At 34.3% G+C, this 27,178-nt stretch overlaps 1 protein-coding gene across 3 annotated transcripts; it reads right to left on the bottom strand.

Annotated features, from left to right (window-relative positions):
• Positions 1-314: 314 nt before the first annotated feature.
• LOC101888907 (glycerol-3-phosphate dehydrogenase [NAD(+)], cytoplasmic) lies at positions 315-25,725 on the bottom strand. Of its 3 annotated transcripts, XM_011296312.3 has the most exons (7): positions 25,597-25,725; positions 25,421-25,533; positions 25,021-25,198; positions 6,108-6,503; positions 5,715-6,052; positions 5,551-5,643; positions 1,013-1,573 (listed from the first exon to the last, which is right to left on the bottom strand). In XM_011296312.3, the coding sequence occupies exons 2-7, from the start codon at positions 25,462-25,464 to the stop codon at positions 1,540-1,542; spliced, it is 1,083 nt and encodes a 360-aa protein (XP_011294614.1). In that variant the 5' UTR covers positions 25,465-25,533; positions 25,597-25,725; the 3' UTR covers positions 1,013-1,539. The 3 variants fall into 3 exon arrangements, with proteins under 3 accessions (XP_005188669.1, XP_011294614.1, XP_058974607.1); XM_005188612.4 differs by lacking the exon at positions 1,013-1,573 and adding an exon at positions 315-855 and having other exon boundaries at positions 25,421-25,712; XM_059118624.1 differs by lacking the exon at positions 1,013-1,573 and adding an exon at positions 5,081-5,477 and having other exon boundaries at positions 25,421-25,712.
• Between the last annotated feature and the right edge of the window lie 1,453 nt (positions 25,726-27,178).

The raw sequence follows: 27,178 nt of genomic DNA, 5'->3' as shown, positions 1-27,178 counted from the left end.
ATAAAAATTAGATATCACATACTTTAAGGGGCATTTCAAAATATTTATTTTTTTGCATACATTTATTTATATTTTTCTTTTTGTTCAAATTTGATGGTCTTAATTATCGCTACCTTTTTTGTGTTGTTAAATTTAAAATTGTTATAACTAGCGTTTGGTTTTCGATTTTGTGGTCTAATATTTTTTTTTACAAACACACAAAAATCAATGAAATAAAATTCCATTGTCCGTTTTGATTAGCTTAAAATTATATTAGGTACCATAGTTGTTGTTGTTGTGTGTTTTGCTTTTGTATTCCTCGTCTTTACTTAACGTTTCAATAAAATGGTGGTAGTGGTGTGGCGTGTGAACCAAAAAATAAATCGGAGGACAATAGTTTCCTATTTTTTGTTGTTAAGATATGCCATTGGATTTGTAGGGAGGTTTTTAGGGGATTTGAAATGATCTTTTTAAAAAAGCATCCATAATGTGGTAGTTTAACAAGTGAGTTTAGAGTAAAAACCTTAAAGTGGGAAGTTTTCTGCGTACATATATGTCCTTCCCTTCTTTAATTCAAACTAAGTGTAATTGTGCATTTTTGTTGAGTAAAAATCGTGTGTCTTTTCTTTTATCTTTAAATAAAAACAAATCACAGATTTGGTATTTTCTTTATATTTTGGTTTGTTCATTTTTGTTTAACGATTTAAGTTGTTAGGTCTTAAAGTTATAGCACATGAGAAGGTTTTGATAGAAGCATAGTTGAGATGTTATAGAAAGCGGTAGTTGGCTTTTTTTGTTGATTTATTGATTTTTTTTTTTTCATTTGTACACCAAACTCAAAAGATTTGCTAGAAAGCAATTGTTTATAGTTTTTGCCTGCAAATTAAAAGAAAATTGGAGGTTTGGCAAATTTTTAATATTATTTTGGTCATTGTTTAGAAGATGAAAAAAAAACATAGAACACATTTTGAGACAATTTTGCTTGCCATGCCAATGTAAAAGGGGAGCCAATTAAAACATTATTTTGTTATAATTTTCATTCTGTAGAAAATAACCAATTATTTTGTTTTTTCTTTATTAACAATTATTTTTAATTTTTTTCTCATTTCTCATTAATATATTTAACAATTTACACTTTATTATGTACATAAAAAAATTAATAAAAAAATAGAATTATGAGGAAATAAAATCAAAAACATGATTTAAAAAAAAATACAAGGCAGGAAAAATTAAAATAGAGAGGAAAAAATAAAACATTCTTATGACAATTGTTGCAGCATGATTTGTAACATGATTTTTTTTGCTGTCATTTTGTGCTAGGAACAAAACAAACAAAACATCAAAGGACCTTTTGATGAATGTCATTTTGGGATGATTGATTTGTAAACACGCTCGCTGGAAGTTTTCTCTTCGTTAGTATGTTGCGGGACAGTTGACATTTGGTTTTTTTTTTTAATTTTTACAAAAAGAAAAGAAAACAACAATGATGAAATTTGTGCTGGCGCTTTATGATTGATTGACTGACTGACTGGAGTGTGTGTTTTGGCTTTGAGTGTTACTTTATAGTTTTGGTGCAGGCAATAATGATGACGACCTAAAACAAAACAATTGATGGAGATTAAAATTATGATTTATTTAAACATTATTAGTTAAGGGTTATGAATAAAAAATGATAAAAAGAATCGGTGTTTAATAATGATTATAAAAATACATTTAATTATAAAGTGTTTTTTGTTGTTATTAGTTTAACAATTAAAGCTTGTGCAGAGTTTAAGTTTTTTTCAGAATTTCTTATAACTAGACAAGAGATTTAGTTTCGTTTCCAATAATTTTATAAAATATCTTTCAGTATTATTTTAAAATAAAGCTTGATAAAGCGTTTCAATTCTTCAAAACCTAGAAGATATCGTTCTAACAAATCATGTGGACTAATAAAACCCCCATAAGACTGAAAACAGTCATAAAATCAGAGTTTTATATTTTCTGGTGCCAAGCCCTAAATTAATATATGTTGTCTATTTTTTTGGGGTAAATAAAATCCTATTATACGCAAAATATTTCCTTTTTAGGTTCCTTGATTACTAAGAAAAATCGCCTAAACATCATCTTCCTTATTGTATATCAGATAAATTGGATAAAATACAAAATTCTAATCTTAAATCACATATGTTGCAATTTATGGCTAGTTACCTCCGCTTACTTCTCATCTATTGCGTACGCATGAAATCTTAAAAAAAGGAAACATTTTTTAATTCCTCAAAATATGTCAAATTAGAAATCAGCAAGGCTAGGGGGCCTTCTACGTGGGTGTTTTAATATATTTGATTAAAATTCCCATTGCATTCGTTGATAGTAGCGAAGGTTCTATCTGTACGTTCGCATAATTAACTTTCGGGTCTTGCAAACTGCCTTGTCAGAAAGGATCTAGACGATCTAGAGATGATCTAGACGAGATGAGATGAAGAGAGAAAGCCTATCAGACAGGTCAGAGTTGTATTCATACAGAAGTAGTCACCGATGTAATAAAGCACCGACGTAGCCGGAGTTGTGACCCCTTCCAAAGTGGTCAATTTATAAATGTTTAACATTATGCTTAAAAATTCATTTTTTTTGTCCGTCGGACCTCTTTAAATATTTTCGAAAAGCATTACTGGCTACATCGATGTCATAAAGAAATAATGTAGTTGTCGGAGTTCAGAGACGGACTATAAAAATTTTGGTCAGACGACGCTGAAACCGTCTCAAATTGAAATGAAAACGTGCAAAAATTTTTAAGACCTACCCAACTCCTCCACACTTGAAAATTTATGGCTACAACTCTGTTGAAGAAGCTGATTTTGAAAGTTGAAGTTAGAGACGGGAACAAGACGATGTAACTGCCACAACATAGGTTGACAGGGAATTAATCATCTTTTAATCTTTGAAGAGAATCTGTTGGGAAGGCTTTTGAAGACATTTGCAGCACCTTTGAGGTAAAGATTTTAGCACACAGCCCGGATTCACGGGTCATAAAAAATGCAGACGATCGAGTACTTTTTGTGCCTCTATTTGAGCTATTTTGGCAATAGACCTAGGATGATAGAAAAGCGGAATAAAAACTGAAACTGTTTACAGCGATAGGCGAACTTAATCCTCTCTTTAAACAAATTTTTTATTGAAGTCTGAAAAATTCGCAAATGAATTAAATGGCCTCAAGTTTCCAAAATGAAAAAAATCAGGCAATATACAGACGTGTATATCATTTTTAATCAAGGTATAGGTCGTCAAAAAGGTTCTAAAGTGAAGAAACGACGTCTTACGAGAGGATCTATTTGTGGAAATATCATTCGGCCTTGATAAGGTTTGTAGAGTCTTCCAGGCGGAGATTTTAGTAAGTAGAAGACTGTATTTACTGGATATGGTGCTATGTCAAGAAACAGAAGTAATGAGCCGGTAAAACAAATGTTCCAAACTCTTGCTAGGGGCGGGATCAGAACTCAAATTGGTACAGCATGTTAGAGGACCTTTCCACTCAACATCAATGTGATTTGGTTTCCGAAACGCCTAAAGTCAAGAGATTGGCAGATAAACAACATGTAACAACGTTCTGTGTATCACTTATCTTTTAATAATGATAAAGTTCGAATGATTCTAAAATGAAAGATCGCATGCGAGCAGATGTCTTGTAAGTGGAGCTTGGAGTAACTTCCAGACAGAAATTTATTAAATTGTCCTTTCTTCTTTATGATCTCTCTCTAATACCTTGCCTTAAATCACTCTTAATACCTTGCCAAGATGGACACAATATACCGAATAAATTGATCTTGTATAACCTTACACGTATCTCAGTATCTTCCTCTTACAAAATCTATTTAACTGAGTCTGCCTAGGTTCCGAAAACAATTTTATCAGAACCTCCACGCGCTGAAAACCTCTTCCTCTAAATTCTTTAACAAATCGTTTCTAGTTTGTCATACTTTGTTAACGAAATTAATGGACTGACCCGCAGGGTATCGGGATAACACAACATCCTCTTGCAAAACTCAATTTAGACAACCATATATCACTGTAATTGCATCATAATACAGCAAGAAGGCTGTCTAGCCTGACAGGAGTATTTTCAAAGCTATTTGGCAAAACTTTGTAAGACGAATAATCGATTTCTAATGAAATTAAGAAACGAAGATGTTCGAACCCCTACTAAGCCACTAACTCATATTTAAATACAGGAGATCTAAAAAAGGATCCAAACTCTTATCTATTTTTTGTGTCGACAGACAACATGGCTGTAAATAAGACCACGAACGAACTAATGCGCTCACATTTATGTATAGTAGAATCCAAAAATAGATTCAAAACTCTTATCTGCTTCTTCAGAATCGAAAACTCTACATTATGATTAAATATCTTTAGTCACTTCGGGCCATTATATCCGTCTGCCCTCATCATAAAACGTCTTTATTTTCAGCAATATTTTTTATTTGTTCCATATTTTTAGTTGGACCAATACTTTCAACAGCAGTACAGTTAAGAATGGGGAAATCAGGGCTAAATTCCAAAACATTATTTGTTTTTGTACCGTGTTCCAGAACGCCGCTGAAGATTTTGTGTGAAAAGTATTCAAGGTAGGTACTTTTAACGCAATATATAGGCAATATGTGCGTCGAAGCGGTAGGTTAATAAAAACAAGAGCATTTTAATCAAAAGAACTTCAATATTTCATTTTATATGTCTTTGGGGCCTTAATGTTTTAGTAGGTAGATACGTGAAGTGTTAGTAATTTTTTTTAAATATAATTTGGGATTTTGTTAGTTGTTGCAGCAGTCCTACTTTTGTTACAGGAGTCGAAAAAACAGCCATACAAGTGCATATGTTTCTTTCGGAGTTATACTGGAAAGATCCATTGTGGATCTAAATCCCAACTACCCGTTACGTGCCATTCCTGTTGTTCCTATCTCTATTTCCAACTTTTTTAAAATTAATTTCTAACACTGAAAGATATTTTAAACGCTATTTTTTCTTCTTTCGATGTTGTTTTTCAATTACCTACTTTATCTTGTTGATGTTCAGATCGTTTGTTGACAGAAACATTAGGTGGTGCATTTAACATTTTTTTGATACATTTTTATGTTTTTAGTATATTTTTCTAATTTATTTGTAATTATAAAGAATTTTGTTTGGAACACCTTGGATCATGATGTTGTTGTTGGAAGATATGTTTTCAACACAATTGATAACACTTAGTTTTTTAATCACAAAAAAATGAAATTTCACATTTTTTTAAAAACAAATACATATTTTCTTATCTCAATTGGAACTTAGAGATAAAATTTAAGGAACTCTTTACAGATATGGGACATTAAATTAATTATTTACTAAAAACATATTGGTGAACATAAATATTGCACAAAAGAGACTATAAACTATATTTGTATGACTTAAAAGACTTCCAAGAGAGTTGAGGTTATTATATGTTGTTGTACATGATGCAAGGATAAGAGTAGTAGTATTTCTATATCCTAAAGACCAAATCACAAACGAACGAAGAACTATGTCCTAAAAACAAGGAAAACTATGAAACAAACGACTTACATGTGTTCGGGATGGCAGCGTATGCATTCAATCAAATCTTGGGGCTTAAGGACACCGGAGCAGATTTTGTGAATGGCGGTGAAGAGGGGGAACCTAAATGGAAGCAGAATAATAAGATTAATAAAATAAATTTCACTTTGAAAAAATGTTTGCGTGGCAAATACTTTTCTTCCAAATTTTTGTTTTTCAACATGTAGTTGACCTCCTCGGCGGTCAAGGGACCCTGCAATTTCTGACCATTAAGCAATTCAGTTTCCAATTGTTGAATGGTCTTGCCGGACTTGACAAAGGCTTCACCAACTTTGCGATTACGGCCACCATAGCAGGTGGTAATCAAATCAGCAACACCACAGCTTTCGAAGAAGGTGGACAATTTGCCGCCGGGATACATGATTTCAACGAAGCGAATCATTTCCATCAAGCCCAAACGAATGACAGCAGCCTTGGTATTGTCACCCAAGCCCAGGCCATCAACGAAACCGGCGCCCATGGCAACAATGTTCTGAAAACAAATTGCTTAGTATTTTGATTAAAATTTGTATGTTTTGTAATATTACCTTCAAGGCACCACAAATCTCCACCGAATCCGAATCATCGACAACCACAACGCGGAAGTGATTGGCCTGGAAGAGATCACGCAAAATTTTACCATATTTAGGATCACGGCAACCAATGGTGGTCTCACAGAATTGACCCTCGGCTACTTCATTGGCCAAATTGGCGCCCATCAAGACGGCACAGGGAACTTTCAAGTGGCGGGTAATAATGTGTGAGATCAAATCGATGCCACCACCTTCGGCCTTGTCGAAGCCCTTAATCAAGGAAATGGCAATGGCATTTGGTTTCAGTTTGCCCAGCAATTGTTTGCAGAAATTGGGAATGAATTGATGGGGTACAACAAAAATCAAGACATCAGCATCTTTGGCAGCCTCAACAAGATCGGGTACGGCAACCTAAAAAATTCAAAGAAACAATATTAGAAATGGAAACATATGAAATTAATTTGTTCGAGTCATTTTTACAGATAAGATTTCTACAAAAAGCAAATGAAATACAATTGTTTTCCATAAATAGCAAACTTTGGCACGAAGCAATTATTAGCTTATTAATTATTGTTGTTGGTTTTTTATTTCCGTCCAAAGTTCGTTAGGAAAGTTGGGGTAATCATTTTTTTGTTTTGTTTGTCTGAGAGGGCGACTTTAATGTATTTAAAAATAATTGACGAATAATGCTTTGTTAAATGTGGAATTAAGGGCTTAGTTGATTTCACTGAAGAGGCAATTTGCAGTTGCATTTGATCGATTCGAATGTAGACAAATTGGAACCAATTCTTTGGAAGAAGCTAGACCCAACAGATGGTAAGCTTATGAATCGATATGTAACAATTTAAGCGGATAAAACGGAGTACACCAGAATATAGCAGTTAATATTGAATTGAACTTGGACCCAGAGGTATGACTTTTGCCGCAGCCGCGAATAATTCGCAAATGTAAGTGCTACGTAATGCACACGTAGTTTCGAAAGCCCCTAAAAGAATAGTATTTTAGTCTTTATGGACCTATGGGGGACATTATAACGTATTTTTTCATTTTGTGTTGATCATTGGTTGTGTCGGCCTAATTTTGACATAGTTCCAAATACCCGGATTTTTGTAGAGATAGTCGAAGACAAAAGTTGACTTTAAGACTTGTCGATTCTTTACTGCAAGAAATAACCCAATCTTTTTATACCCTCCACCTTGGAAAAGAGGATATATTAACTTTGTCATTCCGTTTGTAACATCCTTAAATATTCGTCTCAGACCCCATAAAGTATATATATTCATAATCAACATAAAATTCTGAGTCGATTTAACGATGTCCGTCTGTCTGTCTGTAGAAATCACGATACAGCCCACATTATTTGACGTAGAGCGCTAAAATTTAGCAGAGCAATTTGCATTGTGTCTAGGATGGTTGGTATTGAAAATGAGATATATCGGTCCACGTTCTGGTATAGTCCCCATATAACGGTACCTCCCGATATTCGGTATTTTTATGATTTATGCCACATTTTTTCTTGGATTTGTTTGAAAATTGGTATTTGTGGGTTATAACTGGTTCCTGTACGTGTGGCAAAACATTGCATGTATAGGTCCACGTTGTGGTATAGCCCCCATATAAAGGTACCTCCCGATATTCGGTATTTTAGTTTTTTTTGCCATATTTTTTAACGAATTTGTCTAAAAATTGGTATTTGTGGGTCATAATGGTTTTCAGCTCCGGTGGCGAAACATTGCATGTATGGGTCCACGATTTGGTATAGCCCCCATATAACGGTACCTCCCGATATTCGGTAATTTGATGATTTTTGCCACATTTTTTTTACGGGTTTGTCTGAAAATTGGTATTTGTTGGGCATAATGGGTTCCAGCTCCGGTGGCGAAACATTGCATGCATGGGCCCATGATTTGATATAGCCCCCATATAACGGTGCCTCCCAATATTCGGTATTTTGATGATTTTTGCCACATTTTTTCACTGATTTGTCTAAAAATTGGTATTTGTGAGTCATAATGGATCCTAGTTCGTGTGGCGAAACATTGTAGTTATAGGTCCACGTTTTGGTACCATATAACGGTACCTCCCTCATTTTAATGGTTTTTGTCACATTTCTTCTAATGTTTCTTTTACCCTAAGGTGGAGGGTATTAAAAGTTTGGCCCGGCCGTTTTTTTAAACTATTTGATCAAATAAATGTAGAGTTATATGACTCCAATTGACTTGTTTCACAAGTTATGAGAGAGTTTAGAAGGAATCCGATTCTCATTTTGCGTTTTAGTAACTTCAAAGTTTTGACCCGTTGTGGGGGAGGTACCATAAGGTACCCTTTTATCCGTTCTTCATGCCAGATCTTGCGTTGGAAAAAATTGTTCGCATTTTATAAGAGTTTAATTTTTTTTATATAATTATTCAAAATGTTTACCCTTTGGGGGGGGATGAAGGTACCAGAAGGAGTGGACCGATATATCCCATCTTCAAAGCAGATCTGGTGTTAGTAAAAGTAATCGGATGTGGAATGTATTAAGGGAAACGATTGCTTATTTCGGATTTTATAATCGTTTTCGTTATTCAAAATGTTGACCCTTTGTAGAGGTGGCACCAGAAGGATTAGACCGATCTCTACCATGTTTATAACAGAAATTGTATTGATAGAAACATAGAGATGTGCCGCGTCTGAATAGAATCAGATGTTAATTTCACGTATTATGAGTTTCATGGGTATTCAAAATGTTGAACCTTGTAGAGGAGGTGCCAGAAGGAGTAGACCGATATATCCCATCTTCACAGAAGATATTTTGTTAGTAGAAATATTGAGATGTGTGAAATTTGAAGAGAATCAGATGCTTATTTCGCATTTTACGAGCTTCTAGGCTATATCAAATTCTGACCTTTGTGGGGGAGGTACCAGAAGGTGTGGGCCGATATATCCCATCTTCACGGCAGATCTTTTGTTATTAGAAATAATGGGATAATGTGAAATACGAAGACAATTTAGTTCGGATTTTATAATCGTTTTTGTTATTCAAAATTTTGACAATTTCTGGGAGGGGGTGGGGGGTATTGTATGGTACCAGAAGGAATTGACCGACATATTCATTTACACACATTTATTCACATCCAGACCTTGGATAAATAAATATGCTGCGATGTATGTAATTAGAAGACAATCGGACTCTTAGTTGAATTTTTATAAGAGTTATATTTATTCAAAATGCTGACCCTTTGTGGGGGAGGTACTTTATGGAGGCACAAAATTGGATGATCCTGTCTTGTTTTAGAAGCTAAATTAATTTCTGTGAAGGAGTACACTGATGTACCCTCGATTTAAGTTTGAGTTTGATAATAAAAGTAAGATGTGGCAAGTTTGGATCAAATCGGATACTCCCTTCGAGAGTTATCATGCGCACCAGCCATACAGACGGACGGACACCCCAGACTGTCTACAAATGTCCTGAATGAAATTATATGTACCCTCTGTAGAAAGATATGTCGTCGTTTTAAAAAGGAGTGGGCGGGGGAAGTTCCCTCCCCACATTTGTTAAATTTTTCGGAAAAATATTTCTAACAATAAGGGGATTGTTTTGGTTGAAGATTTTAACCCTCTTTACGTTATTTTAAGCTATATTTCGCAAGTTTTTATAACCAGCGTAAGTATTTGATATTTCCATCTAATTTCGCCAGAAAACTATCAATATGGATCCACATTTTTGGTATAGCCCGCATTTAAAGTTCTCTCCTGAATTTAGTTATATCGAATGTCTTGCCATCATTTTTCGATTGATTTGTTTTTAAACTTATTTCTCTGTGTGTAGATCACCTGTTGGGATTATTTTTGTGGATCCAATTTTGGATTTGCAATTTGATAATGGTATTTCAAAATGGTGATTTCGATCCAGTTTTGGTATAGCCCTCCGATTCTAATTTTTTGTTAAAATTTTGAACATATTTTCCACATAATTTGGCATTGTGTACAACCATACTTGCGGAAAGTAATTAATATAGGTCGAAGTTTTGCTGGGGCTCTAATGTAAAGGTATCCCCTGATTTTACTTATTTCGTGGTCTTTGCCTCACAGGATTCGCATTTTATTTGTGATATCGTAAGTATTCTGTCAAGCTCAATCCAAGCATTTTGGTTTTATTTGTCTATTTATTACTGAAGAAACTTGATAACTTTTACCAGGGGGACATACACTTATGTCCATTTAGGCAATTTTTTTTTTTTTTCAATAATGAAACCAATGTTTTTGCCAAAGACTTTTTAGGTATACTGTATGGCATTTGTTGATTCAAAAATAAATAAAAAACAAAATGTGTAAACAAATTGTGATCCCACATATTTATACATTTATTAGGTGCAATTTTATTTAGTATTTTTTATAGATGCACATTAGAAAAAAAACGAAAATTTGTTTTTCCAAAAATAAAATTATAGGCTGATAGCACTTCATGCCAAGAAATTGTTATATTATGTGCAAGCATAATCGTCGCACTGAGAATAACAAATATATTATTTATCGGATCGCAGTATAGCAAATATGTTTAATGAAATATGAAATAACATTTTTGTATATGCTTATATTGAATCGTCACAATTTAGATATAGACTTTTTTTTAATTCACATATAATCTAGGAGCAATTTCGAGTCAAAGAAATTCAAAATTTCTATTATAATCATAAAAATCAAAAGTGAGCAATAAGTCTCTTAGGCTACCTTCTTTAAAGATTAATACGTAAAGACAAAATACGTTTGGAGAAAATGGTTTGTGGCTATAATAAGGAGAGTACAGAGACATGTTAATAGTGACATTTATGCGAAGAAGTGGACCTGCATATACAATTTTCTGTCATAGTATGTGTGAAGTATCCATTACGAACTTGAATACGAAATTTGAAACATAATGTCCTTAAGATCATAAAAATACCGAATATTGAGAGGTATCGTTATATTGGTGTTATACGAATACGAGGGCCTACATATGCCATTTTTACCGATTAAGAATGATGATGCTTATATCATTAAAATATCGAATAAAGGGAGGTACCGCTATATGTGGGCTATGCGAAGACGTGGACCTGCATAGACAATTTTCTGTCATAGGTTGTAATATCCATTACGAATTTCAAACACGAAATTTGAAACAATTTCGAAAATTGTGAGGTGCCATTACAGGGAGAGATATAAAAAACAGCAACGAAGTCAAACGCCATAATTTTTACATTTTTTTAGTTTTTTTTTGGAATGAATACAAAAAATGTCGGAAATAGCATCAAATTTTAGAATAAGTTTAGATTTGTTCGAATTGGTCATCTTTGGCACGAATTATGGCCTTCAAACGGCCAATGAAACCGTTACACGCTGCCCGAATGCTGCTGTGCGGTATGCGAAGCGCTTGCTTGAAGTCATCGGCACTTTGGTATTTTTTAGTGCCAATCTTTCATTCCAAAATATTCCAGACACAATAGTCCAACGGATTGGTATCCGGAGATATTGTTGGCAATTGTGCGCTGGAAATGAAGCGAGGAACCTCATTCTGTAACCATTCTTGGGTGGCGCGTGCTTAGTGCGATGGCGCTGAGTCCTGTTGGAATGTCCACGGTCTGCGGCCAAAATATTTGCTTTGCCAAGGCTTTAATACACCCTCCAGAATATTTTCGCCATAATATTCGGCATTTATTCTGATGCCACGGCCGATTAATACGAGCGGAGAGCGACCATCGGCTGTTATGGGGGCCCACACCATCACCATGGCCGGAGCTTGATTTCTGGTGGCCAACCGAAGGTGCACATTTTCAGCTGACCTCTTTGGCAAGTAAACACGATCATTTTGTTCGTTTATAAACTGCTGGACAACGAATGTTTTCTCATCGGAGAAAACCAAATTCGGCAGTTCGCCACTTTCGGCCAAGCGAAGCTACTCGTTAGCTCTTTTGAGCCTATTTCTTTCTGTTGCGGTGTAAGTTCTTGCACTTTTTGGAATTTCAATGACTTTACCTCGAGCTCATCTTTCAATATTTGCCGAATGGAATATTGTGATATGCTCAGCTCACGAGCCATTTTTCGGCCACTGCAACGCGGGTTTCGATCAAGTCGCTTCTTTACTTTTCGAACCATTTCTGCTGATGTTGCTGTTTTCTTCCGTCCACTTCCTTGACGTCGGGCGACGCTACCAGTATCACAGAAACGAGCTATGGTACGAGATACAAAATATTTATTCACATTTAAATGCTGGAGTGCTCTAACGATAGCCACTTGTGGTTTTCCAGTCAAATATAAGAAATCACACTATATCACCTTAGTTCCACCACGAATAACTTTTTATCTGGAAAATTCTCACGAAAATGCTTTTGTACGCTTGTAAACAATATAATGAACTGTCACCGGAATAATTCTAACAGGTGTCGGACGAGTGGCTTAGAAGTGACAGCAGCAACAATTGAACAATTCCGATGAATAAAGATGCTACAATCTTTGAAATACGGAATATCGGGAGGTACCGTTATATGGAGGCTATACGAAACCGATATGGCTCATTTACAAACGTAACCTACCCACAGATAAAAAACACACGTCTGCAAAATTTTAGCCTTCTATCTCAATTTGTTCGAAAGAAAATCAGATATCAGATATCAATAGACAGTTGGACAGACGGACATAGTCCCAGCTTCATACTTTAAAAACCTTGAGATTTCTAAGAAAAAAAAAATAATTTTTTCATTGGGAAACATATTTTGTATATAGGCTTCACTACAACATCCTATGCCATAAGTTGAAAATATGGAAGAAAACTGAAAATGTAAAATACGCACAACCATAAAACAGTCAATATAAATATTTTTGTCTTAATTTGCAAAAAAAATATCTGCAGTTCTAAGTAATTTAATACGTAAAAATATCAATACCGGCATTTGGAAAAATTTTCGGCATTTATGACGCCCAGTATGTTTTTGTTTAGAGTTCTCTTTTGGAAGTAATGACGACAAAATTATTATGTAAATAAACAAACATTCTATGGTATTTTTATTTACGTATACATTTAGATTCCATATTTGTTTACATTTCCATTACGTTGTAAAACTACTTTTTTGCCTGTTAAACAAAATTAATTTTACAAGAAAAGTTCAATGGACTTCCACTACTTCCTCATCATATGTAAAATAATTATAACCATTCACATCATTTTTTGCCAAAAATAGACCACATTTTTGTCCAAAGTTTCTATGCCGAACCACACCCCTGTTCAAAAGGTTATCAACGAACAATAAGTCTGTACTTCAATTTGAAATTCGAACACTTCAATAAATTTGTCACTCGACGACACTCCGGAATATTTATTGTTTAGCACATTTTGATAAGCCCTGTCGGTGAATGAGTGTTTGTTTGGTTACCGAAACAAAAGTGCGACTTTGGCAAATAGTAAATATTTTCTTGGTGCCGTTGAAGAAGTGTGTATTTGTATTTGACTCATGAAAATGGGGCAAAAATAGATTTTTAAATAGAACAAAAAAAATAAATAAATAAATAAAAAAAATGATTTCAAATAGCTTTTTAGACTAAGAACTTTGAAACATTTTATGATAACATTTTTACAATTTTTCATTATATTTCATTAATCATTCAAATTTAGAAGATATATACAACGAATTATTGTTTCCTTTGAAGGAAAGTACTCAAAGAGACCAATAAAACTTGATATCGGTGGTAATGAGCAGTCGGAGTTGCGACCTTTTTTTGGAGAAAAGCATTGTTTATTGTTATTATTATTATATATAATAATAGTTAAATATACCTCATACCCTCAGCCATATGGCTAGAGAGGTTAAATACCATATGATACGGCCGAAACGTGCCTCATCGAAATAACGGATTTAGACCCTAGGTTTCTTTGGACCAAATCAATTTCAAGACGTTTGGAGTCGATTTAGGTGTGTCCGTCCGTTCGTCCGTCTGTCTGGCTGTTGCGCACGATAACTATCGAAGTATATCCGATTTGGTCCAACCTTGATATATCGTTATATTATTGCCAAACATAGATCGAGTTTGGAAATGGGCAACATCGGTCCTGGTATCTCCCCCACAATAGGCCAACATTTTCAAATAAAATGAATTACTTCATAGAATGAGAGAGGATCATTCGATGTTGTGCAAATCTTACAAATCCCTATATTTTTGTCAGTGACATATCAGGTGCGAAAATGGTCAATATCGACCCACTCCATCAAGTACCTTCCCTACCTACCTACAAAGAGTCAAAATTTGGAATAGTTATAACTCGCAAATAATGTAATATAAGAGCCCTATTGTCTTAAAATTTCGCACATCTCAATATGTCCACCAACACAAAGTCTGGTGCGAAGATGGAATATGTCGGTTCACTCCTTCTAGTACCTTCTCCACAACGGGTCAAAATTTAGAAAAGCCATGAAGCTAGTAAAACGCGATATGAGCATCGGATTCCTTTCAAACTCGGCACATCTCACTATATCTATCAACACAAGATCTGTTATAGAGATGGTAGAGATCGGGCCATTCCCCCTGGTACCTCCCTCACAAAAAGGTCAAAGTTTTGAATAATCAGAACGATTATAAAATCCGAAATAAGCATCCCATTCTCTTCATATTTCACATATCCCATTATTTCTACTAACACGAAATCTACTAAGAAGATGGGATATATCGGTCCACTCCTTCTGGTACCTCCCCCACAACGGATTAAAATTTAGAATAGCCAAGAAGCTCCTAAGACGCGAAATCAGCATCCAATGTCATTCAGACTTTGTATTTTTCAATATTTCCATCAACACAAGATCTGTTTATTAAGATGCTAGAGAACGATCAAAATTTCGAATATTATTAGGGCTCATAAAAAGGGATTCCATTCAGACTTGGTACATCTCAATATTTCTCACCATCACAGGATCTATTATAAATATGGAAAGGATCGGACCATTTCTTCTGGTACCTCCCCCACAAAGGGTCAAAACTTTGAATAACCAAAACGATTAAAAAATCCGAAATAAGCATCCGGTTCCCTTCAAGATCTGAAGAAGTTTGATATATCGGTCCACTCCTTCTGGTACCTCCCTTACAAGGGTCAAAATATTGAATATCCACGAAGCTAAAAAAAACATTCGATTTCATTTAGACTTAATACATCACAGTATTTCCATCAACAGAAGATCTGCTGTAAAGATGGAAGAGCTCGGACCATTTCTTCTGCTGCCTGTCCCACAAAAGGTCAAGATTTTGAATAACTAAAACGATCGTAAATGTGCATTCTCTTTTCTTATTTTTTCCTCATCTAAATATTTCTACTAAAAAAGACCAGGTGCGAAGATGGGATATATCGGTTCACCCCTTCTGGCACCTCCCCCACAAAGGGTCAACATTTTTAATATCCACGAAGCTCATAAAACGGAAAATTAACATTCGATTATTCTGTTATAAAAATGGCAGAGATCGGACCACTTTTTCTGATACCTCCCCCATATATGGTTCCTGATTTTGAAAAACAAAACGCTCAAAGAAATCAAAATAAGCATCCAACTCTTTTCAAATTTCACATATACAAACATTTTTGCTAACACAAGATCTGTTGTGAAAATGATATATATCTGCGGACCTCTTCTAGCATCTCATCCACAAAGGGTCACAATTTTCAATACTATTATCTGTCATAACTTTCGAAACAAGTCAGCGATTATTTACAACTTGCTAGCAACTTGATTTTTTATAAAGTTGGATAAAAATATTCGATTTTCTTGTAATTTTGCCCATGCCAATATTTTTTTCTGTATTAGATGTGGTATGAAAATGGAATATGTCGGGTCGACTATATCTGGTACTTCACGCACATTTTAACATTTTCTAAACATTATCACATGTCTCATATAAAGTGAAGAAAGTATAGCCTAGACCTGACACGTCCCAATATTTATATCATATTTATTTAGGTCCGATACAAAATGGTCAATATTGGCCCATTCTTTCGGAACATACGCCATAGAAGGTCAACAATTTGAATAATCATAACAGAAGTCAAAATATATTTAAATCATCGAACATTGGCTAAGGGTATACAACTGTCGACATGACAGACTGATACTTTTTTTAACTTAGTCTTATTATTTTTTATCAATAAATTTTATTTGTTACCTTTCTAAAACTCAAATTTCTTTCAAAGAAACTTTCAAAATTATCACTAATCGTTTATCTATTTTTTCTAATTTGTATATGTGTTACTTCACTTTTCAAAATTTCTTTTGTTGCCTTCAAAAAAAAAATGAAACCAAAATTTAAAATGATTTTATTTTGCATAAATTAACTTTCATTATTGGTGTGACATTTATTATAAAATCTCTTTAAGGAATGAGACGAACATCATTAGCAATAAGCAAAAAGAAACTTGTTTTCATTTAGAAATGCACCAGTTCGGACAAAATTTCAAATTGAATAGTAAAAAAACAAATTAGATACATATGTAGGTATATACCAAAACAAAATTGGTTATAAATATACAAATCTATGCATGTAACATGGCCTTGACCTATAACTTTTCTCATGCTAACTTAACCGTCAATGGCAGCTGTCAGATGCAGACAAACAGACGGACTGACATAACAGCACTTACCAGAAAATAAACAAATTTCTGCTCTCTTTACATGGCTGGCATAACAACAAAGAACACCCAACAGAAATGTTTTTACTTTCTCCGTTAAAAGAAAATTGAGAGCCAATTACTTTCTCTTGAAACAGAGAAAACTTAACATGTCGGTCGGTGGAAGAGTATCATTTAATGGATACTAAAAGAAAAATAAGAGCAAATTAACTGCAATTTGCTTGGCTTTCTGCAAAATAATCGAGAGTGAGAGTGAGAGCCCCCCAATGTGTGACGAGCATCTCCAAAGAGAAATGGAAATTCTCAAAATAAAAATAAACCCCCAAATGCCATTGAAATTTATGCAAGAAAACAAAATGTACATTTGTTTGTATGTCGCTACATGCATATATATCCAAGCACACGACCTTCTTCATGGCTCCTTGTCAAAAAACGCTCCTCTCTCCCACACCCCACCACCCATTGCAATATGCATTTCATCTAATGTTTAACATTGAGACAAAAAAGAAAATGCGAATTAAAAAAAGAAAATTGTCTTTTCTTTTGTTGATATATTTGTTTTATTTACACTTTTCTTTGTATTTCAAAATATAAACATTGCAAAGAGTTTTCAATGTCAATGTTGACGGCGGCATCGATTAGATAATAGGTAGCGACATTCATTCTGACAAACATTGTCAGTCACCGTCTGTCTGTGTGCACGTTTCGATGCAGTGTCGTGTCATTCACTCGTTGCAAATGCAAGCATGTGAAGTGCAGTGAAGGAAAAACCAAGAGGGATTTACGTAATTTCTGTACATTTTCTTTATGACGTTATGACTAAGTTACACCTTTTCGTATTTTTTTTGTTTTTCAATTATTGCTAATTGTTTTCTATTTGTTTCTCTCCACAACAATAATTGTAATGGATTTTTCTATTTTATTACACTTAATAGAATTTTTATTTATATAGGATATAGGGTGAATGATAGTGCAAGTATTTATTTATGTTTTGTGTGAGAAAAATGTGAGGGTTGCCATTTTTCATGCAAAAGAAAAGTTTAACTTTTAAAAACATTTAATTTAGAGATTATCTTAAAAAATCGGAGATTTTGTAAGAGTCCTTTAAACTGATGTCCGCATTGCTTTGAATTAAGGAGCATTGAACACGACATTTTCAAGAGCGAACAGGTGATATAATCAAAGACTCTGTAAGGACATTCTTTAAAGATTTTTAACAGCTATGGAGGGGATTATTTTTACGAAAGTTATTTGTTACTTTAATTATTTTAGGTTCAAAATTTATTAGAAGCTTTCAAGATTTTTCAGGGCTATTAACAGCTATAATCTTGAATTTTATGATATTTTTTATTTCTTCAGGGACCATCAGAACGCTTAGAGTTGATTTTTTTAATCAAAAGCTTCAATTTTGAGGGGATTTTTCCAAGCGCTAACTAGAGCTATAAATTCGAAATTTGAATGACATATTTTAAAGTCCATTTGTGCTAATTAAACATTGTGGATTATTGAACATTATACAGGGTGGGATGAAAAAACTGCAACCAATTCAGACCGCTGTCATTTCTAAGCCACTCGTCTGGCAGCTGTTAAAATTATTCCAGTGACAGTTTACAAGCGTACAAAAGCATTTTGGTGAGAATTTTCCAGAAAAAATATTATTCGTGATGGAATTCAAGCATAATAGTGCGATTTCTTTATATTTGGCTGGAAAACCACAAGTGGCTATCGTTAGAGCACCCGCGTCGCAGTGGCCGAAGAATGGCTCGTGAGCTGAAGATATCGTATATTCCATTCGGCAAATATTGAAAAATGAGCTCGGGGTAAAGCCATTGAAATTCCAAAAAATGCAAGAACTTACACCGCAACAGAAAGAAAATAGACTCAAAAGAGCTAAAGAGTTGCTTCGCTTGGCCGAAAGTGTTGAACTGCCTAATTTGGTTTTCTCCGATGAGAAAACATTTGTTGTCCAGCAGTTTGTAAACAAACAAAATTGCCAAAGAGGTCAGCTGAAAATGTGCATCTTCGGTTGGCCACCAGAACTCAAGCTCCGGCCATGGTGATGGTGTGGCCCGTTATAGCAGCCGATTGTCGCTCTCAGCTCGTATTAATCGACCGTGGCATCAGAATAAATGCCGAAGATTATTCTGGAGGGTGTATTAAAGCCTTGGGCCCGCAAACATTTTGGCCATTCCAACAGGACTCAACACCATCGCACTCAGCATGCGCCACCCAAGAATGGTTACAAAATGAGGTTCCTCGCTTCATTTCCAGCGCACAATGGCCACCAAAATCTCTGGATACCAATCCGTTGGAGTATTGTGCCTGGAGTATTTTGGAAACCAAGGTTGGCAGTAAAAAATACCAAAGTGTCGATCACCTCAAGCAAGGGCTTCACCGGGATAGGGGCAAAATACCACAGAGTAACATTCGGGCAGCGTGTAACAGTTTCATTGGCCGTTTGTTTGAAGGTCATAATTCGTGCCAAAGGTGATCAATTCGAACAAATCTAAACTTATTTTGAAATTTGATGCTATTTCCGAAATTTTTACTTAAAATTATGGCGTTTGACTTTGTTGCAGTTTTTTTTATCTCACCCTGTATGTAGGTCCATGGGTAAGTTGATTTATTATGGAGTTTTTTTTTTAAAAGCTATTGCTTTGTTGTTTTAAAAATGATTTCTGCAAGGCCTATTAGAGCTTTATCCTTGAAGCTCTTAAGAAGATCTTGGCCAGGTATTTCTGGAAATTGTACTTCGAATTTTTGGAAATAGCTTTTCAAGTGCTATCTAAGTTATAACCATTAATTAATGACCTGTATCGACCTGTATCTATAACCGTGGTTTTTGAGGCAATATTTTTAATAATAGGCCTGGATTTTTAAGTAGATTTTATCGATGATTAGAATTCTTCAAGGACTAGAAGTGCTTTAGAATTAAATTTTTACGAGAATTTTTAACAGCTATATGTGTTAAAGTCGGGGATTTTAAAGATAAAGTTTCAGCCACATCAAGTTTGATTTCAAGTGAATGTCCATAAAGCAAAGATTTAATATATGTAGGTTCATGAGTAGGCATCCGCATATTTTGAAATCCAAATGGGTAGAATAAAACCTTACAAAAATCGTGTCGAGATAGGATCATATAATAGTGTATTTCAATTATTGATATTTTGGAGGTCCTGGGGGATATATGTTTCATCCTCCTTCCAAAAGTGGTAACCCCAGATGTAAGGAATTTTGAAGTCCATGACCTAATTTGGTACAATTTAATTTTGTAACCACAGCTTTTCTATAACTTGTGGTTTTGGAAATTATAAATTCGGTATTCTGATTTGTATGTTTGTTTTTTCATTTTTCGATATTTCGATTGGAATTTTTTATTATCTCCACAATGTGGAAACTTAAATTATAGCTAAATATGTTACCCTCACATGTCCCAAATTTGAAAGAGATATTTTGTAAGAGGAGACTCAGAAATATGAAATTTCAGATTTGAAATTTCAAAATTTGAGGCAAAAATTCCAAAATTCAAAAAATCGAAAGGTACTGTTACATCGGCACCAAATCAAAACATGAACCGATTTAAATATCAAAAATGAAAAACATGTTTCGTAGTGGAATTGTGAAAAAAAAAACTATAAAAATGTACACGTCTAAAAAGACGTCCCTTTCTTCAGGGATAGATTTCCATAACTCATCAATCAATACATCTCATCTTATTCGGAATGTAAGCCGATATGGCTTATGGAACTTTCAACCTCACTTGTGAGCCAAAATGTAGGCTACAGCCAGTAAAGCTTTAATTAGATTAGGTTAAAGGACGCGCGGTTGTCTTTTAGTAACTCCACTCGGAGGTCCTTATATAAATATGGTTTCCAAATTAGTCACTTTATTTGTTCTGAAACAGTTACATGCATAAATTCAAATTAAAAAAAGTTTTTGAGTGACCTAAGTTCTTAAAATTCTTTTTTAAACACACGAGAGCCTGTCACCTCTTACTGGTTCCTCCTGCATTCAAACCAAAAGAGAAACACAAATCTATATAATACACACACATTTCATTACAAACAAAAACAATTTAATTTTGCTGTAACTTTTTGTTTGTTTGAATTTAATTACATAATTTTAAAACGAAACAGAAAATAAAAAAAAAAACTAAAAATAACGATAAAATATATAGGAGGGAAAAGAAGCGAAAGAAAAGAAAAAGATAAGGAAAGTGTTATGTTGGTTGCGTCGATAACCATAGCCTGTTTTCAATTAATATTCAATATATTTGAAAAGTCGCCAAACTATCGATGGCCGCGAAATGGTTGCTAACATAAAGAGTTGAGGGTCATGGTACAATTAAACAAACGAAAAACAAAACTTTATTCCCCTTATCAGCCAGCCAGCTGTTTATAATGACGGCTGGCTGTTAATTTTATTTTAGCTCATTCTTTTTTGTATCGAAATTTACCGCTGATAAGCGGAGGGCTAGAGTTTTATGAATTAATTACAATATATGATGCGATATATTGTCATTATTAGGTGCAGTAAAAAGTTTATGCATTACTGGCTTTTTATTAAGATTATTATATATATTAATGATATTCCAATGTATTTTTATCAATTGTACTAATAATAGATAGTTATTGGTATACATGTTGGATTTTTTTTGGTAAAAATAGAAATTATTTGCATTTGGGAATTCCCTAATTAAACAAATATTAATCGGTAAATAAACCACAAGTGTAGATAAATTTCTATATATATTTATAAAAAAAAATTGTCATATTTCTTGTATATATTTACTTATTCATTCTAACTGCTTTTTTTATTCTCTTTAAATATTTTACTCATAGTTTATGTTAACATTTTATGAGCTCCCTTGAGTACACTTATCTAATCTACTATCAAAACTTAATGTCTGACCTTTTGATTTTATTTTACTAAATACATTCATTTGTGCAATGGTACTCTATGATGGGAACAAGCCGTGAATCAGGCGTTGGAACATACTTAAAAACGCAGAAAAAATAAATCGCTGGCATGGAAAAATGTTTCATAGTCTTCTTCATTCCTTAGGCGGGAAAATATTTAGTATATTTTCTCGAGGAACTGGACCATAAGACGAGTCCCTTCCAATTCCAATTTAATGCAGCTTATTTTAGCCTCGAGCCCCATAATGGTTTCTTCTTAAAATGTTAATAATAAACTTTGTTTTTTATAAAAATCACTCACACAATCTCTGGACTCAACTCATTCTTCGTAAAAAAATAAGTTTAATGTAATCGGCTGTCTACTACAATAATGAAGGTTAATGAACGTAATTATTTTTTTTAGCTAAATGTGATACTTTCGCCTTAAAAGAACTATTACCGAATTTGTAATACAGGATGATATGAAAAAACTGCAACCAACTTCAGATTGCTGTCATTTCTAAGCCACTCGTCCGACGACTGTTAAAATTATTCCGGCGACAGCTCATTATATTGTTTTCAAGCGTACAAAAGCATTTTCGTGAGAATTTTCCAGAAAAAAAGTTATTCGTGATGGAATTCAAGCGCGATAGTGTGATATCATTATATTTGGCAGGAAAACCACATGTGACTGTAGTTAGAGCACTCCAGCATTTAAATGTGAATAAATCTTTTATGTCTCGTACCATTGATCGTTACCGTGATACTGGTAGCGTAGACCGACCTCAAGGAAAAAGACAAAAAAAACAGCAACATCAGTAAAAATGGCTCGAAAAGTAAATAAACAACTTTATCGAAACCCGCGTCACAATGGCTAAAAAATGGCTCGTGAGCTGAACCTACCGCAATATTCCATTCCGCAAATATTGAAAAATGAGCTGGGGTAAAACCATTGTAATTCAAAAAAATGCAAGAATTTACACCTCAACCGAAAGAAAATAGACTCAAAAGAGCTAAAGGGTTGTTTCGCTTGGCCGTAAGTGGTGAACTGCCGAATTTGGTTTTCTCCGATGAGAAAACATTCGTTGTCCAGCAGTTTGTAAACAAACAAAATGACCGTGTTTACTTGCCAAAGAGGTCAGCTGAGAATGTGCACCTTCGGTTAGTCACCAGAACCCAAACGCCGGCCATGGTGATGGTGTGGGCCGCCACAACAGCCGATGGGCACTCTACGCTCGTATTAATCGTCCGTTGCATCAGAATATTTGGCGAATATTATCGCAAAAATATTCTGCAGGGTGTATTAAAGCTTTCGGCACGCAAACATTTTGGCCGCAGACCTTGGACATTCCAACAGGACTCAGCACCATTGCACTCAGCACGTGCCACCCAAGAATGGTTACAAAATGAGGTTCCTCGCTTTATTTCCGGCACACAATGGCCACCAAAATCTCCGGATACGAATCTGTTGGACTATTGTGTCTAGAGTATTTTGGAAAGCAAGGTTGGCACTAAAATATACCAAAGTGTCGATCGCCTCAAGCAAGCGCTTCGCCGGGAATGGGCAAAAATACCGCAGAGCAACATTCGGGCAGCGTGTGACGCTGGCCGTTTGAAGGCCATAATTTGTGCCAAAGGTGACTAATTCGAACAAATCTAAACTTATTCTAAAATTTGATGCTATTTCCGACATTTTTTCCTTTCAGTCAATAAAATTTAAAACAAAAAATTAAAAATTGACGTTAGTAAGCCTGCCCTTGCCTGGCCCTCACCTCATCGAAATAGATTGGAAAACCGAACCGATGGAAACTGATTTCATCATCTATATCAAGTTGTAGTACGTCTCCTTATCTTCATCGTAAAATCTAGTTTTTAAACTGGAATGAACCATTTCATCATATAATTCTTCAAACCCCTTCTGTTCTCCAGACTTCACGCTACCTTTCATATTCCAGAATATGTTGAAGGAATATAAGAAGATCGGGTGATTTAGCTATGATAATTTGTGGCCCCTCTACATCCTAAAATATAACCTATCCACATTAGAAAGATATTTAGATAGATATTCCTAATATCGGAAAGTATATGGCAGCTTAACGAAAACATGGATAGACAATTTAGAGATATTTCTACCAATTACCAATTTTAAATAGAGAGTATCAGAATTTCCCTTGAAAACTATGTCTAAAATAATCAAAATAATGCCGGATATCCATAGTGTGGTGGAGGGTATACAAATAATAGCGTCTACGTTACAGGAAGTCGCATTAAAACCTGCAACCAATATCTCTATTTTCAATATTTGAACAAAAAAAAACAAACATTGAAAGTTCCAAAAAAATTCAAGAGCAAGTAGTGCTGTCGTTGCTTATAGTTCGGGATACCATATGTTGTTATTTGAAAATAGTGACACTTAATCCCATCATTGTTTGAAAATTAAACAAGTAAAAAAGCAGTGAGTTCGGCCGGGCCGAACTTTAAATACCCTCGACTATTTGGAACGAATTTGGCAATTCTCAAAATCCGTTAAAAAATTCTGTTAAAATCTTAAAAATACCGAATGTAGCTGTTATATTATTGTCAATACGATGGAATGGACCTGCATAGGTAACTTTTATCATAAGCCATTACAATATTCAAATGCGAAACGTAAAAAAATCGGTGAATATTGTCGCTAAAATATCGGGAGGTACGGTTACCGTCCCGAATATCGGGACGGTTATATGGGGGCTATATCAAACATGGGCCATTTTAATACCAATACCAAAAGTCCTGCAGACATAATACACATTTAAGTAAAATTTTAGCAACCTACTTCATTTCGTTCGGAAGCTAGAGTGATTTCCACAGACGGACAGACGGATAGATGGGCGGACATCGCTAAATCGACATAGAATTTTATGCTGATCAAGAATATATAAACTTTGTGGGGTCTAAAATGTATATTTCGAGGTGTTACATACGGAATGACAAACTTGACCCCTTCATACTATGGTGGAGGATATAAAAAAGATAAGGACAAAATAGCAAAAGTTTCTTAACACGCCATCGATTCTCATCAGTTTGGTAAAATTATTGTTCGGTTTTATGTACTCAAACGTAATTTAAAAAAAAAAAAACTTCTTAAACAAAAAAAAAAATAATTCAGTCAAGAAACTGAAAAGATTTTAATTTAAATCCGAAAACTTTAAATTCAAATCAGCTTCATCAAAAGTGCACAATGCCTTGCCCAATTCTACTCATATTCAGTTTGTTTTTCAAAAATCTCTAATACCATCTACAGCAAATTCAAATTCCAAACGAAACACTTATCTCCAAATTATTATAATTCCTTATTTATCTAAATTAGAGAAACCCATAACCATATCCGATAAGGCAATCTATCCATCCATATTGGCGCTCATTAACTTACCACATTTGGGGGCAATTTGTGTCCTGGCAAATATTTGACATTTTCATGAGTTGTGTTAATGATTTCTGTTAATTTTTTGCCATCGATCATCTCTTCATAGACATACATGGTGACACGCTCCTCGAATTCGGGCAGATTGGCACAATTGGCACCCACAATCTTGGCGATGGCGGAGCCCCTAAACAATGAAAGAAGAAAAAAAGAAAGAAAGCGCAAACAAAAATGGTTAAAAGGTTATGGCCATAAACACTTTCATTACGATTAGCAAAAAAAAACTAATCCAATTTTTTTTCTTTCTTTGTGTTTTACAAATGGATGCAATTATATAATTTAACAAAATGCACAAAAAACAAAAAGAAATGCATTTCACAGATTTCATTTTTAATTTAAGCCAACTTACCAGTTGCCGGATCCGACAATGCAAACGCTGGTCTTTTGAGCCATTTTTTTTTTGTTAAATTAGTTATTTGTTTTTAATTAGGGGGGTTTTGAAACAGTTTTTGATTTATATTTCTATAAAAAATATATTATCGTAATTTTTTACGTTACGTTGTACTTTTATTTTGCAAAGATTACGTTTATTTTGTTGTTACGTTTGTTTTATTTTTTAATCGATTTTTATTCAACGTTTCTTTCGAACACAAAATGACACGTTAAACACGGCCGAAGCAGCAACTACGACTGACTGGCTGACTAGAAAATTCAAATTCATTTAGTTGCGCCGTTTGGCTGCTCTAATCGCTGTTGGTTTCGCTGACGCAGAACCAAGAAAATGATGTTGGGGAGAGCGCTTTCCCTCCATTGAATGGAGGAATACTCTGTGTTATCTTTGTTTATTTGAAGTCAAATGGCATATCTCTCTTTTTTCCGCTGATAGTTCTCTTAATACTCTTAATCGGAAAATAAATTCACTAGGGGGGCAATGTATGAAGCTAGCAAACATTCCATTCTCATGTGAGCAATGGATGATGCAGTTTTCTTTCCTACGGTTTGTTTTGCCTGATAGCAATAAACAAAGAACAGTATCAATTCAGATAAACAATGACCTAATGGATCACTACAAACGGAGATAAAGCTGATGATAATAATATGTTGTATTATCAGAGGAGATATGAATATCTGTTTGAAAGTAAACAAAAAGAGATAGAATGTGAAACTTCCCTTTATCGAAACAAATTTTTAGACGGATGGGAGAACCATAGACCTGTTAAAGATTTTCTAATTATTGCTCATGGAAGACCTAATTATAGTCTTAAAGGATCTTCTATCCACAGCAAACCTTTGCATAGAGGTGTCGGAAAATGTATTCTTACCATAAAATAATAAAAATCATACGTCGATTAAATACCTTATTCTTCTGTTTGTATAACCCCAGTGCAGTCCAAAGAGAAAATCGAAAACTAGCCTCCTATGTGGAGAAGGCCCGGAAATGTATTATATTCATAAGTCTTAAAATAGTGTGAAGGTATTAAGGATCTTATTCTATCTATAGAAGATCCATAGAATATTCTGTCTGTAGGTTTTTTTTCTGTTTTAAAAAGATTAAAAAACTATTTGAGGACGGTCTGCAGAACATCCACATTAAACATATTTACTTATGATGTATGGAATATCCAAAAAAAATCTAATTATAAAAATCTCGAAAAAGGTATTCTGCCTACTGAGGATCTGAGAATGGTCATGAATAAATATAAGACAAGAGAAAGGTCTTCTATCTTCAAAATACCTTCCTTTATCTTCCTACCTTCGACTGGGGGCAAATGCCAGTCTATAAATTAACCCCGAAATGTATTTTGCCTTAAGCCTAATTAACAAGTCAATTTTGAAAACAAATCTATACTCACAGCTTATATCCATTTATTTAAATATATTTTGGCTTGCGTTATGATTATGCAAAATAAGAAGTGGCTCAATATTGTCAATTTTCGCCAATAACCCAAGTCTGAAATTGATACTATTTTTGGGACAATTATGAAATTTTTTGGGGGGAAAATTGATTGATATATAACATTTCAATGCGATTTTATATCCTCAGCCATATGGTTACAGAGGGTATATATCATTTGATACGGCCAAGACGTGCCTCATCGAAAGAACGGTTTTAGACCCTAGGTCTCTTTGCACCAAATCCGTTTCAGTACATTTGGAGTCGATCTAG

The sequence above is a fragment of the Musca domestica genome, unplaced genomic scaffold, assembly GCF_030504385.1.
Source record: "Musca domestica strain aabys unplaced genomic scaffold, Musca_domestica.polishedcontigs.V.1.1 1, whole genome shotgun sequence".
Taxonomy (NCBI): Eukaryota; Metazoa; Arthropoda; class Insecta; order Diptera; family Muscidae; genus Musca; species Musca domestica.
The sequence above is the reverse complement of the archived record's forward strand: the minus strand, read 5'-3'. Positions and strand labels throughout refer to the sequence as shown.